An 11,740-nucleotide genomic window follows, 5' to 3' on the forward strand; every position below is an offset into this window, starting at 1 on the left:
CTGTGGTGTTTACCGCCCAGCTTAATGCCTCACACTGCTCGGTTGTCGGATTGAAGTATTGGCCATGACGGAGTTTTTCCCGCCACAACGCTTTCTTCTTAGCGCCAAAAATAAGCTCCTGGAGGGTGTATCCGCATAAAACAAGCCCGTGATTTCGCACCATTAAGTCTTTAAGGCCAAAATCATTGTTTCGTACGTCCGCGACGCCATCGGCCCATATTCTAGGATCTAGAAGCCAGGCATACGCTTCCGGGGCTCGCTCACCTCCTCTTACCGTAGTGTCGGCCACGATGGTCTTCCAAAGCGGTCCGGGTGCCTTCTAGACCTCCATACGCGTTACGAGAGGTTTGGTCGGCGCTGATGGGATAGCCGCTATCCATATCACGATAATGGAAGGAGCCCAAAGATCCGATGGTGTCGAATATGTATCCCGTACAGGTCAACACTGTGATGTTTGAAACGTTTAGAAGGGTTCCTGGGCCGCCGGCCTCGTATAGGCCGTGAAGTCGCGCCATGGGAGGAGGTTTGCATGCCCAACAAACAGCCCAACTGGGAAGATCATGGCTGCATTCCGTGTTGACTCGCGTCGTTTTGTGTACGGCCGTGACTGAGTTCATTAGAAGGCCCACAATTGGGGTAAACCAGGAATGGTTCAGTGAAGGTGGAAGTTCCTCCAGAGTCCAGCTTGCGCTGATGAAGCCTGATTCTCGCGAGACCAGTCGCAGAATATTTAAATCTCCAGTGGTTAGTATCTTGGCCGAAAAGTTGAGGTAAATACTGCGCAGTGATAAGTTATAATCGGGTTTTATGGTAACGTTGGCAGAAATCTCCTTGAACCCGAGGATTCCATAAATGCGGTCTTTTTCCTCAGAGACAGCCGCATCTCTCGCAAGAATAAGCGGTCGGAACTTGTCAGCGGCCAGTTTGGTGTTGCCTTGTTTCCTTTGACTGCGTTGGACTTGCGCCATTTCCACCAGCAGCCCTCACATCCGTTCGGAAGCCCATTGCCTCTCGTGTATGACTCTGCTTCTGCCAAACTCGAAGGTCCAAGCCTGGATTCTCCTCGGCCGAACACTAGCAACGATATCGCGACCGAGTCTGCCTTCATCGCGAGTAATAGTGCGAGCTGCGTCGTAGACATCTCTCCAGGTTATGCTATGCCTTCCGCAAAGAACCAGTGCGTCAGACCGAGCCATAGCAACCTCTTGCAAGATCCACATTCTCTGCCAGTAAGGCCGAGTGAAAAGATTAAAAAGCACTTTGTACACCTCTTTCCGCAGAGGAGTCTTATAGGTGGCCCACTTAGTTAAAAAGGGAGAGTTAATCTTGCGGTAGAAAGTAGGTGTAGATAAGTAAAGGTGTAGCGAAATTGGCCAATCCAACCTGCCATAGTGTAAGGTTGTCTGACAGGCATCAGCTTTGGTATAGCCTTAAGATAGGGTCAACCTTCAATGTAATTGCCGGGAGTAACTACACTAGTGGTATGTGGTTTGTATATCCTGGTAGGTACGGCTGGGCCTGCTTCAAGTGGTTTAGATCAAGATACCTGTGTCTAAAAACAAGCGCCTATACCCTTCGCAGCTTTTCCACATTAGTGCTAACTTTAACCCACTTGTCCTCGCATCAGATCTCCCCAGAAGCTTCACTGACAATCCGTAAGCTCTCCCAACCCACTCCATGCCCGCATTCCATCCTCCAGTCTCTTGGCAGGCCACGCTAGCACGAACCAGGTAGTCAATAATGCATCGGATATTAGTATAGTTGTATCCTTGGAGGGAAGGCAGTACCACCATGGCTTGTAGCTTATTTGTTGTCCACTCTATAACTCTGCGACTGCCTGCGTCGTCTTGATTCAAAGAATGGGCCTCCGAGAGCTCCAAGGAGTAGGAAAGGAGCTGTTGTAGTTGCGTGGTCTTGAGCTCCAGAACAAAATTTGCGAGGGAATCTCTAGCAAGTTTACATTGCACAGAAGCGGCATCGGCATCGCCGTGAGCAACATACCAGCCAATCAAGACACATCTAACTCTAATTCCTTGACTCGCAAGCGGTGATGGTAGCGAATTGAAACGCTCAATAAGGCCTTGCAGGGCCTTTTCCATACCCGGAAGGTCGGCAAGCGACCAAAGTTTTGCCAGTTTTATCTCTTGGTCGAGCTGTATCTGAGTCTCTTCGTCATCCTTTGGTTCATGATTGTCGCGGTGCTTCGTGAAAATCTCATTTATATCGTCTCCCTTCGGCATATTGCATGGATCCTCCGATGCCCTAGTCTGTACGACCGGGACAGTCTGATGGGAGTTGTCATTTTTGAGAGCCTCATAGAAGCGGCAACCAATTGATCTTGCGTCTCCGCCACGGTCAAGTTTTTGCAAAGTTTCCACCACTCGGATATGATAATCTATGTTGCGGGGATGCCAGAGACCTAAATCAGCAGTAAAGTCGTTTGACATCCAGTTGAGACATTCATCCGCCTTGTCGAAAGATCGGTCCAGTATATAAGCGTTGGCGAGGCCCCAGGTAGTTTCGACTACTTGCGGATGAGTAGACTTAAAGAGATACAGAAGGCCACTCAGTGCGAGTCGAAACTTGGAGATGGCCTTCGTTAGATCCCCATTGGTCATTGCTTCTCGACCGTCAACACTCAGCTGCGTAAGAGTCTTCAAGGGTAGGCCTCTTCCGTCATCCCGGATCAACCATGATTCAAACGGACTTTTAGCCGCCCATAGAAAGGATAGTTGCAGCTCTGGTAGGGGATCTGGCCCTTGACTATCGCTGGATTGGAGCTCATCCAGAGCCAAATGTGTCGTCGCCGCTGGAGTACGTACCACAACTTCATCATTGCAGTGGGAACTCTTAATATCCGCCACTGTTTGTCCAGGCAAAACCGACATGTCAGCTTCCGCTATTTCTTTCTCTCTCTCTTATCTTTTCTTCCCCCCCTCTTTTTTTTTTTAAGTGGGCGTGGACGATTTACCTACCAGGCGCTTTGGCTTCTACTGCTGGAAGCCTATCATAGGATCGCTGCACCCGATCCAGTGCGACCTTCTGTCCCGCGACGATGACCTCGGTATCGCGACCGTGGCGCAGCTTGGTCTGCTGCACAATGTCGCGCACATGGGCTTGCTTTAGGTTTTTGGAAAAGCCCCAGGACCTTAGCCGATCCTTGTATAATTTTGACCTATGTTCTATCAGTACAGTGAAGTGTGCTGGATGGTGTTGCCTCATCGACCGGCCGGGCAGACTTACGAGGCGAAGAACTTGTGCTCCCGTTCCATAACTACCATGGTGTGCTTTAAAGTATTGTTTTCCTCGACGTAGAGTTTGCGTATCTTTTCTTTGTGCATGTTCCATTCTCTGTCCGAAATCTTCCACCGATTCCTCCCCTTGGCGACTGTTTCCGATGCAACTGGCGGCCCATCATGTGCAACCTGGCGGAGAGATAAATGGTCATTGCCGGCTGGGGCAAATGGCACTGCAGGATTCAGCGTTGTAGTTCTCCCATGTGGATGGTTCACGCTAGGTATTGCGTCGCCTGACGACCAGGCACTGAGGCCCCACTCTGCCAAACCACCGCTCAAGTGCGCCATCCCGGAGGGGAGGTTCGTGTTTGATTAGACCAAGAATGGGAGAAGCAAATAATTAGGCAATCTTGTAGTAGTTATAATCGAATCCCGGGTGCGGGGACGAGGCAAAAAAGGGAAAGGCAAGTTCCAAAAAGTGCAAAAACGGGGTGAGGGACCTCTCCCATCAGTTGTCTGTAGCTGCGGTCTTGGCAGCATCGAGTTCCGAAAAGTTCCGAAAAGGATGATGTGACGCATGAAGGGACAAAGGGGGCGCGACTACTTCGTAGATGCGAATCACAAAACGCCACGAAAAGTTCACAAAAGTTGGGACTTCTTCCTGAGCAAAGGTGCAGTTTTATGCATGTCGCTTTTAAACGAGACATCACGCATACTGTGTACATGGTTACATGGGATCCCAAGGGTCTCCGTGGGTGGGAGTTCCAAAAAGGTCCCACAAGGATGTTGACATCAATTCACCAGTACTGAGGCAAGGAGGTCGGCGCCCCAGAATCATCGGGCCACTCATCGGTGCTATTCGTCCATGAAACGGTCACTTCCCGCTCACAAACTGAAGAAGGCGGGAGATATGCCACACATGACCTGCATTATTGACGGAACCATGAAGTTCCAAAAAGGTCCAACTTTAAACTACCATAGACTTTGAGCCATACATTAGCCATTGAGATTCTACAACGGTACTTCAGGCTGACGAGTTCCAAAAAGTCTGCAAGAGTTCGTGTACGCCCAAAAAGCCATGCCCTGCAAAACAACAGGACGCAGAAAGGATGATAAATAAGGAGCGTATCCGCTCCATGATGATAGCGTATTTGAATGCTCAGTCGCTCTGAAATCTATAGTCTTGGGCAGTTCCACTTTACTCTTCTTACTATTGCATCACGCACCCAAGTGGTACATTCTTCCGATCCTCTAGACCACAATCAAGAACCAAAGAAAGACAGACATGGACTCTCGCGCGAAGCGCAGCACTTCAATGCCCCAAGCCAGATCTAGTTCCGCAATACTTGTATGGGCCCCCTTCAAGCGTTTAAAAACCTCCTGCTCTAACTCTACGTGGCTATTCAGAGCGCCCAGCAATATTTAACATACACACATTTTACTACCAAAACTACCCCCGCAGTGGCACTTGAAAGATGGCTTTGCGAAACCCCAAAGAACGAACCGTTCCATGGGCTGGTGGTTGGCCTCGCGAACAAGGTCTCAAACGGCTCTGGCATGGAGAATGATGGCGAGATCCTGAATAAGTTGTAGCCCTCGCGCTTGTTTCATGTACACAGTCCGCTGGAATCCTCACGGCACTGGCTACATCACCCCCGGCTCGAACGTCTGGCGACTGGCAAGGTCCGCCTGGTCCGCCTCACGCCCGATATGCATCAGGCTCCAGCCAGTCAAGTGCCATGTCATGTACATCGAGGGGCAATCGGAACCGAGATAGATAGAGTATAAATTAACCTGTCTGGTCCTGGAATCCTACTCAAAGCCCAACTACCTCAGTAACACAACGGCACTTCCAACTTTCCTTCTCCTTCCAACAGCGGTACTCAAAGAGACGAAAAACCATGGACTCCCCCATCACTGATGACTCCCTCGTCGTTGATTTCACTTTGTCGTTTGAGGACTATGTCAAACAGCTTCTACCGGCTTCAGTCGACGACACAGATGCTGATTCTAGTATGAAGTGCGAGATAACCGAGTATGACTCCATCCCCGATTCAGAAGGCGTCCAAATTGTCGTGCCAGGTGGCACTCACGACGGCTTGGGATTGTTGAAGCACGCCAAGGATGATTCGGCCATCGCCCGGACCACGTTTTGGGACTTGACAGGTATAAAGGGATTGGTGCAGACTGAAATTCGGTCCCCGTATATGAAAGCGGCTTTAAAAGCGGTGGTCCCCGAGTACATGCATCGAAATTTTGACTTCAACCATATCATCTACTTTGGCAAGCCTAGACATCTATTCCATTACCGCAATCAGCTCTTCACATATGGAGGGTCTCTGGGACATCAATCAACAGCCCAAAGACATGTCTCCTTACTCATGGAATATCTTCAACAAGAGCTCGCAGACGCCATCACTGCATACACTTTCAACGTTCAGTTTGAGTCCCAGCCGTCCATCGACTTCGCCCATCTGTGGACTATTTTCAAGCCAAACGATTTGGTGTTTGTTCCGGCGGCGTCTTCGAGAAATGGAGCGGATATTGTTGTTCGATACGAATCGATCGCTAGCAGCTGCTCTTGTGATCGCGTGGAACACCGGATCTCGCACATCTGGACGTTGACTGGGGCCTATTTTGACACAAATGGGGTAAACTTGGGCAACAAAACTCTGGTCCACGATGTCACGTATTTTGCTGGCTTTCGTCGACTAAACCACCTCGCCGTGATACCTCTCCGCTTTCATCCGCAAGAATCCTCTATCAGAACCCGCCTTATTGCTAGAGGTCGGAAATTTGTTGCCCTTCAGGGATGCCACTACCGGCGTATTGTTAGTGGGGTATCGCCCCGCGGTTCGGCATCAGAGAATCCGTACGAACCGCCGTCAAGACCGGTAAGTAGTCGCCAAGGTAATTTCGTTCTTCAGTACTAGGGGAGTCGCTAATGAGAGGAGACCACTGAGTTTTCCGAGCGGGTTATGGTGGACCCGGAAATGTATCACGAAAAAAAGAGCTTTGAGCCGGTAGGCAACCCTATTCCAGTAACAGCAGCTCTTGAGGAAGAGCATTATCTCATTTGCAGCGGCCATATTGGAGGATACTCGCTCGCCGAGAGAGAGTGGAGGCTTCTCGAGGTTGAACGACTCGAACCAGTCGACTTCGACAAGAACAGTTTTAAAAATTCCTTAATATTGGAGACCAAGTACAAAAACGCGTTGCTCTCTTTAATCCAGATGCAGTCCGCCAAGTGCAAGGATAGATTTCGGGATGTTATCAGAGGCAAGGGAGACGGAGTCGTGTTTCTGCTGCACGGGGAGCCCGGGGTCGGAAAGACTATGACGGCAGGTTTGTCACAATCCAACAGTCAAAAACTCATGACTCTTTCCGCGTACCGTCTCGGCTCGCTTTCTGACATTCTCTTTAAGAGAGCATTGCAGAGTGCTGCGAGAGACCACTCCTCAGGATTGACGCGAGGCGTCTAGGCCATCCCTTTGAAGATGCCTTGCGAGCCGTTCTAAAGCTCGCGGAAAGATGGGAAGCAGTGGCACTCTTAGACGAGGCGGATACATTTCTAGAGTCGCGATCTGACTGCTGCAACCCCCAAAACTCTCTCGTTACCGGTACGTCAACTGAAACCCCTTTAACTCCGAGACTATCTGGCCAGCCAATTCTAAATCTGTGTTAGCGTTTCTCCGAATTCTAGAATATTTTAACGGCGTCCTTTTTCTGACTACGAACCGTGTCAGTTCCTTCGATAAGGCCTTCAAATCTCGTATCCAGGTAGCCATCCACTACCCCCAATTGGATTTTGACAGTCGACAAAAGCTGTGGCAAGTATTCCTGTCTAGAGTGTCAAAAACTCGACAACAACCTAGCCATTGGGAGCCGATCACCAAGGAGTTAGCTTCTGAGGAATTGAATGGTCGTCAAATCAGGGATGTCGTTCGCATTGCCCAAGCATCTGCTATTGGTGAAGGAGCCGATATAGAGAAGCAACATTTATGGGACGCTCTAAGTACGATGAGAAAGTTTGACGAGGAATTTGAGAAGCACAGGACATGTGATCGGCAACCTGATCCTCGCCCAAGAAAAAGACGTAGGATCTTAAAGGTCGAATCGGACACTGACTTCGATTGGACTTCGTCGGACGAAGTCAGACATCCTTCATTGTTTTCAACCCATGCTCATTACAGATAGACTTACTAGGAAGCGCGGCTATTTGCTATGAATGTGAGAGGCGCTGCGTTCGATGGTTTCCGAGAACCTTGACCTATTCACACCAGCCCGCCAATGATGAGAAATAATCGACCACTTGTTGAACAAATCAACTACGGAGCTTGACGCCCGATTCAGCAATATAAAACCTCAGATTCAGCCTTAGAGTATCTTCCTTTAGGTCAGCTACCTGACAAGCGTTTCTCGTGCCATTCTTACCGTCGTGGCGGTTCGTCCTTTGACGATTGGGGGACGTCGAACTAGCGCGGCATTTCACAACCATGACGACATACGTACCTGACGACCTTCTCAATGTTTTCTCTGCCAAAGGCTGATCGTAATGGAACCCCTGTAGTCTAACCCCATCGCTTCATTAATACTTCACAATTCGCTCACATAATATTTACAACGTGCTGGACGTGAAGCCTTCACTGTTCATTTGGGTGTTTATATTTGCGGGGCTAAGACTCCATGAAACCCCTCGGTATGCGGACTCTAGTAGCATTCCTGATACAACACTTCTGCCTAGATCTTGACCGAGTCTATTGCAGATACATTGTTGATAGCTGTCATGCTTGACAAGAGAAGGCAATTAGGTGGAGCAGAAAAATGCCCGCCTGTCACAGTTAGATTTCGAGCTAGATGAATCTTCCATTTAGTTGAACAAGTTTCAGTCAAACGACCCCACAAGCGTCCAAAGCCTGGCCGGCAAGTTACGTAACATGGGTTAATCTAGATGAGTAAGTTGAGGTTAGTCGAGAACTTTTGTGAAAGCGCTGTTAAGCGTCCTCAGCCGATGGTGTCATACCCGACAGCATTTGGGGCGACGAAGATGAAACCACTATCTATGCTCGAGCCCTTAGACATGGACCAGCCCTCGTTTTCCATTTCTACCTAGACCCTACCAACCCACTCCAGTCGCTCTCAAGTCGGATTGTCAGATGCTACCACGACATCGAAGTACTAGATGATGCCTCATCCATGTTCCCAGACCGACATGTCATGCAGAGCGTCATTTAGTCTTCCATTACTGAAATCTGGCCCACCTGCGGTATAGAGCACATACTCTTTAAGCCAGGCACTGTGATCGACATTACCTTAGCTAAAACTAGGGAAATCACCTAGCACGTTTATCGAGAACCTTTATTTAGGTAATACCTCGATCTCCTTCACATAATCCCACTAAGCAACCTAGTAAAAGGTAATTATCCTTCTATTATTAATATCTTAGATATTATTATATTTAAGATAATAGGTGGTGGAGGCTATAGTAAGTAAGTATAAGTTTAAATAGGCTTAGTAGACCTAGAAATATTTATCTATAAAAGTATTAACTTCTAAACTTACCTATAGATTTATAATAATAATAATAAGCTTGCTTATACTATAGTAGAGACTTAGTAGTAGTATAAATTGATTACTAAGATATTATCTTATCCTAATATTTAATTACCTCCTAAAATACTTATTTTTATTTGCAGCTTAGATAGTTACCTAGTGCTTATTAGCTATCTATTAATCTTCTTTACTAGGGGCTCTCTTACTAATATTATTAAATTAGTAAATTTAAGTGAAACTTATATTCTTCTTTAGATATAAGCTAAGTAGTTCTGCTAAATGTCTATAGTACTTGTATATATATATATAGTAACCTAAATACTTACTATATAGATATTAAACCTAGAAATTTTATTATAGATAATAAAGAAGACCTAGCACGGTATTATGAGCTGGCAAATCCGGAAGCTTCTTGCTCTGGTTACTGCTTTCGGGCGCCTCAACCCGAGTCCCATGACTTCCTTCTGCAGCTATTAATTCCTCGTCTGAACGGGGTCAGACAACCGACTGGACACGAAGCCTTGAACGGTTAGACATCCTCGCCTGAACTCACCTGAATTTCCGTCGTTCCCTGTAGCGCGTCTAGTTGCTGTTTTGCTCGTCGCCTGCGCTGCAGTGTTCTCTGCAGCAACATTCTCTGCGGCAGCGTTCTCTTCCGTGGCGTTCTCTACGGTAGCGTTGCCTGCGATAGCGTTCTCTGCCGTGGTATCATTCCCGGCGATGGAAAGTCCATCGATCAACGCGCACAGTTTCAACCAGCCCGTGTCCCAACGCCGGTAACTCGGCGCTTCCCAGTCAAGTAAGCCCGACACCTCCCGCACGGCGAGTAGGGGCGGATTGCTCAGCGAATTTTCGTCGTGAAGGGGCGCGAGGTCAGGGATTCTTTCAATCCGCCAGAAGCGGTATTTCGATCCGGGGAATTTGACGACGTAGTCGATGTACGTGCCGTCCTTATCGTAGACGCCGGCGAGGGCGCGGCGCCAGTCCCGCGAAGACTGCCGCAGAACCGACCAGGGGCCGACGATGCTGACGAGAGCGACGATTGCGACGCCGGCTGCGACCCAGGTCCCGACGCCGCTCGAGATGTCCACGGATGATGGGGCGTCGTCTTCGGAGGGGCTGGGCGTGATCGGAGCGGGGTCGCTGGCTCCGGCCAAGATGGCGAAGTGTATCAGAGCGATAATAACTCTCTCCATTCGCTTTTGAAGTCGGTCACTCTTCGACGGTGGGATTGGAAAATCTGTCTAGCTATGCCAATGAGTATTACTCATGAACAAGTAACAAGGTTACGTCGGTTGGTTTTAACTCGCTTGTAGTTTTGATTGATTCAGGAAAGAAGAGGCTAGAAACCGGAGAGGAACAAGCTTACTTGAACCTGCGGGGGGAATCACGCTTCCATGGATACTATCGAATGGATGAGCGGTTAACCCTCTACCAAGATTGGCCCTTGACGAGTGGCGCAAGGCGAGGGCTTCCATCTACTGGTGCATGTTATTATTAATAGTGCAGCGATCTACACCCTGGGTAGAACATTCGTAGGAACATCCTTCTTGTCTGCCTTGGCTATTACATTCTTCACTACGAGACCGTGAACGACGACAAAACGGAACGTCTCGACGATCTTTACAAAGGACCCATAAGCTTTATACCATGGGTTTTGAGCCAACTCGTAACCTGTTCGAGTTTCTTCGGGACAAGCAGATCACGGCGCTGGCCGGCGACGGGCGAGCTCTCGAGGCGTGGCCGTACAAGCAGGTGGACTGGCATCTGCATGAGCGTAGGTATTTCTTCACCACGCCAGGTTTGATTGTTCTCTATGTCGACTTATACGTTTAACTCGTCTGCGATCCAGTAAGCAATGAACAGCTTGCTCCACTTCACGTGCTACCCCGCTCCTGGCAGGAAGCTACAAACCATAGCAAAACGTGGTGTAGTTATCGGTGCATGGTTGAAGTTAACCCAGAAACGATAATAGAATGAATGGGCGAGTGATACCTCAATCAAGCACGTCGAATGAGCCAAACATTGGAGCAAATTCGCGATACTGCAGCTCCAGCTTTCGGAATGAGTTGGCCAGGCTATTCGGATAATCCGAACCTCAAAGGCCACTTTCTATGGCAAAACTACTCAGAATCTCGTCAATTCTTCACGAGTTTCATGATAGTACAATAGGAGCTACGTGATTATTCTGCGGCTATGCAGCTATTGCTATTCGAGGCCACCATGGCAACAGACTCTGACTTCCTTGACCACGAGGTGTTACACAGGACGTGTTTTCTAGACTCCTCTCCGGGCCACGATGGAGCTATTAGAGCTACTTGAGGTATAAGAGCATGCTAAACACGAAAAAGGCCATGCCTTTTCTCTAGCCCGAGCTCTTTAGATGCCCGGACAGGCTTATTATCTCGCGTGGAATGAAGGATTGAAAGACCCAACGACATGTGACTTGCAAGAACAATAACCTCAAAAGGGCCGTTAGCTTTTGTGTTGTCTTTGCACCTCAAAGACAGACATCTATATCGGCCTCATTGACTATCTGGAGCAATCCATTACCACCTTTATTCCATTTGACTCGACATTCACAGCGTATCTCTTGAATGAGAGCGGGCAAAACACCTTCACAATGTCTCTAGGCTCAATAGCTCGTCCTCGACTATATAATCTGCGAAATTTCTCGCACATCACCAAACTTGAACCTCACTTCAACTCCATAGCAAGCGTTTCATTTTCAAAGTACATAAAAGTCCTTCCAACCTCCTACGAGAAACATCAATATCAACAACGTACACTTATTAACAACTTCAGCCAGATCGGCTACTTGTTACACCACGTTCTCGAGCATCTCTCCTCAGCCACTGATCTATTTCGACATCAAAGACACCCTGACCCTTGCGAGCGATAAATCCGCGAGTACCACAATTTCAACAAGTGTCATTCATCATCTTTACAAC

At 48.4% G+C, this 11,740-nt stretch overlaps 3 protein-coding genes across 3 annotated transcripts; 1 reads left to right on the forward strand and 2 right to left on the reverse strand.

Moving 5' to 3' along the window:
• Positions 1 to 2,395: 2,395 nt before the first annotated feature.
• Positions 2,396 to 3,272, reverse strand: SAPIO_CDS4741 (uncharacterized protein; the record flags this gene model as incomplete). The annotated part of the gene is made up of 4 exons (XM_016787217.1): positions 2,396 to 2,419; positions 2,823 to 2,863; positions 2,976 to 3,175; positions 3,244 to 3,272. 4 exons carry the CDS (start codon positions 3,270 to 3,272, stop codon positions 2,396 to 2,398), a joined length of 294 nt encoding a protein of 97 aa, XP_016643096.1.
• A 1,865-nt stretch (positions 3,273 to 5,137) lies between these two features.
• SAPIO_CDS4742 (uncharacterized protein) lies at positions 5,138 to 6,718 on the forward strand (the record flags this gene model as incomplete). The annotated part of the gene is made up of 2 exons (XM_016787218.1): positions 5,138 to 6,130; positions 6,209 to 6,718. The coding sequence occupies 2 exons, from the start codon at positions 5,138 to 5,140 to the stop codon at positions 6,716 to 6,718; spliced, it is 1,503 nt and encodes a 500-aa protein (XP_016643097.1).
• A 2,425-nt stretch (positions 6,719 to 9,143) lies between these two features.
• Positions 9,144 to 9,985, reverse strand: SAPIO_CDS4743 (uncharacterized protein; the record flags this gene model as incomplete). Its single annotated transcript, XM_016787219.1, has 2 exons — positions 9,144 to 9,274; positions 9,343 to 9,985. The coding sequence occupies 2 exons, from the start codon at positions 9,983 to 9,985 to the stop codon at positions 9,144 to 9,146; spliced, it is 774 nt and encodes a 257-aa protein (XP_016643098.1).
• Positions 9,986 to 11,740: the final 1,755 nt, after the last annotated feature.

Source organism: Scedosporium apiospermum (genome assembly GCF_000732125.1).
Source record: "Scedosporium apiospermum strain IHEM 14462 chromosome Unknown SEQ_SAPIO_0094, whole genome shotgun sequence".
Classification (NCBI taxonomy): Eukaryota; Fungi; Ascomycota; class Sordariomycetes; order Microascales; family Microascaceae; genus Scedosporium; species Scedosporium apiospermum.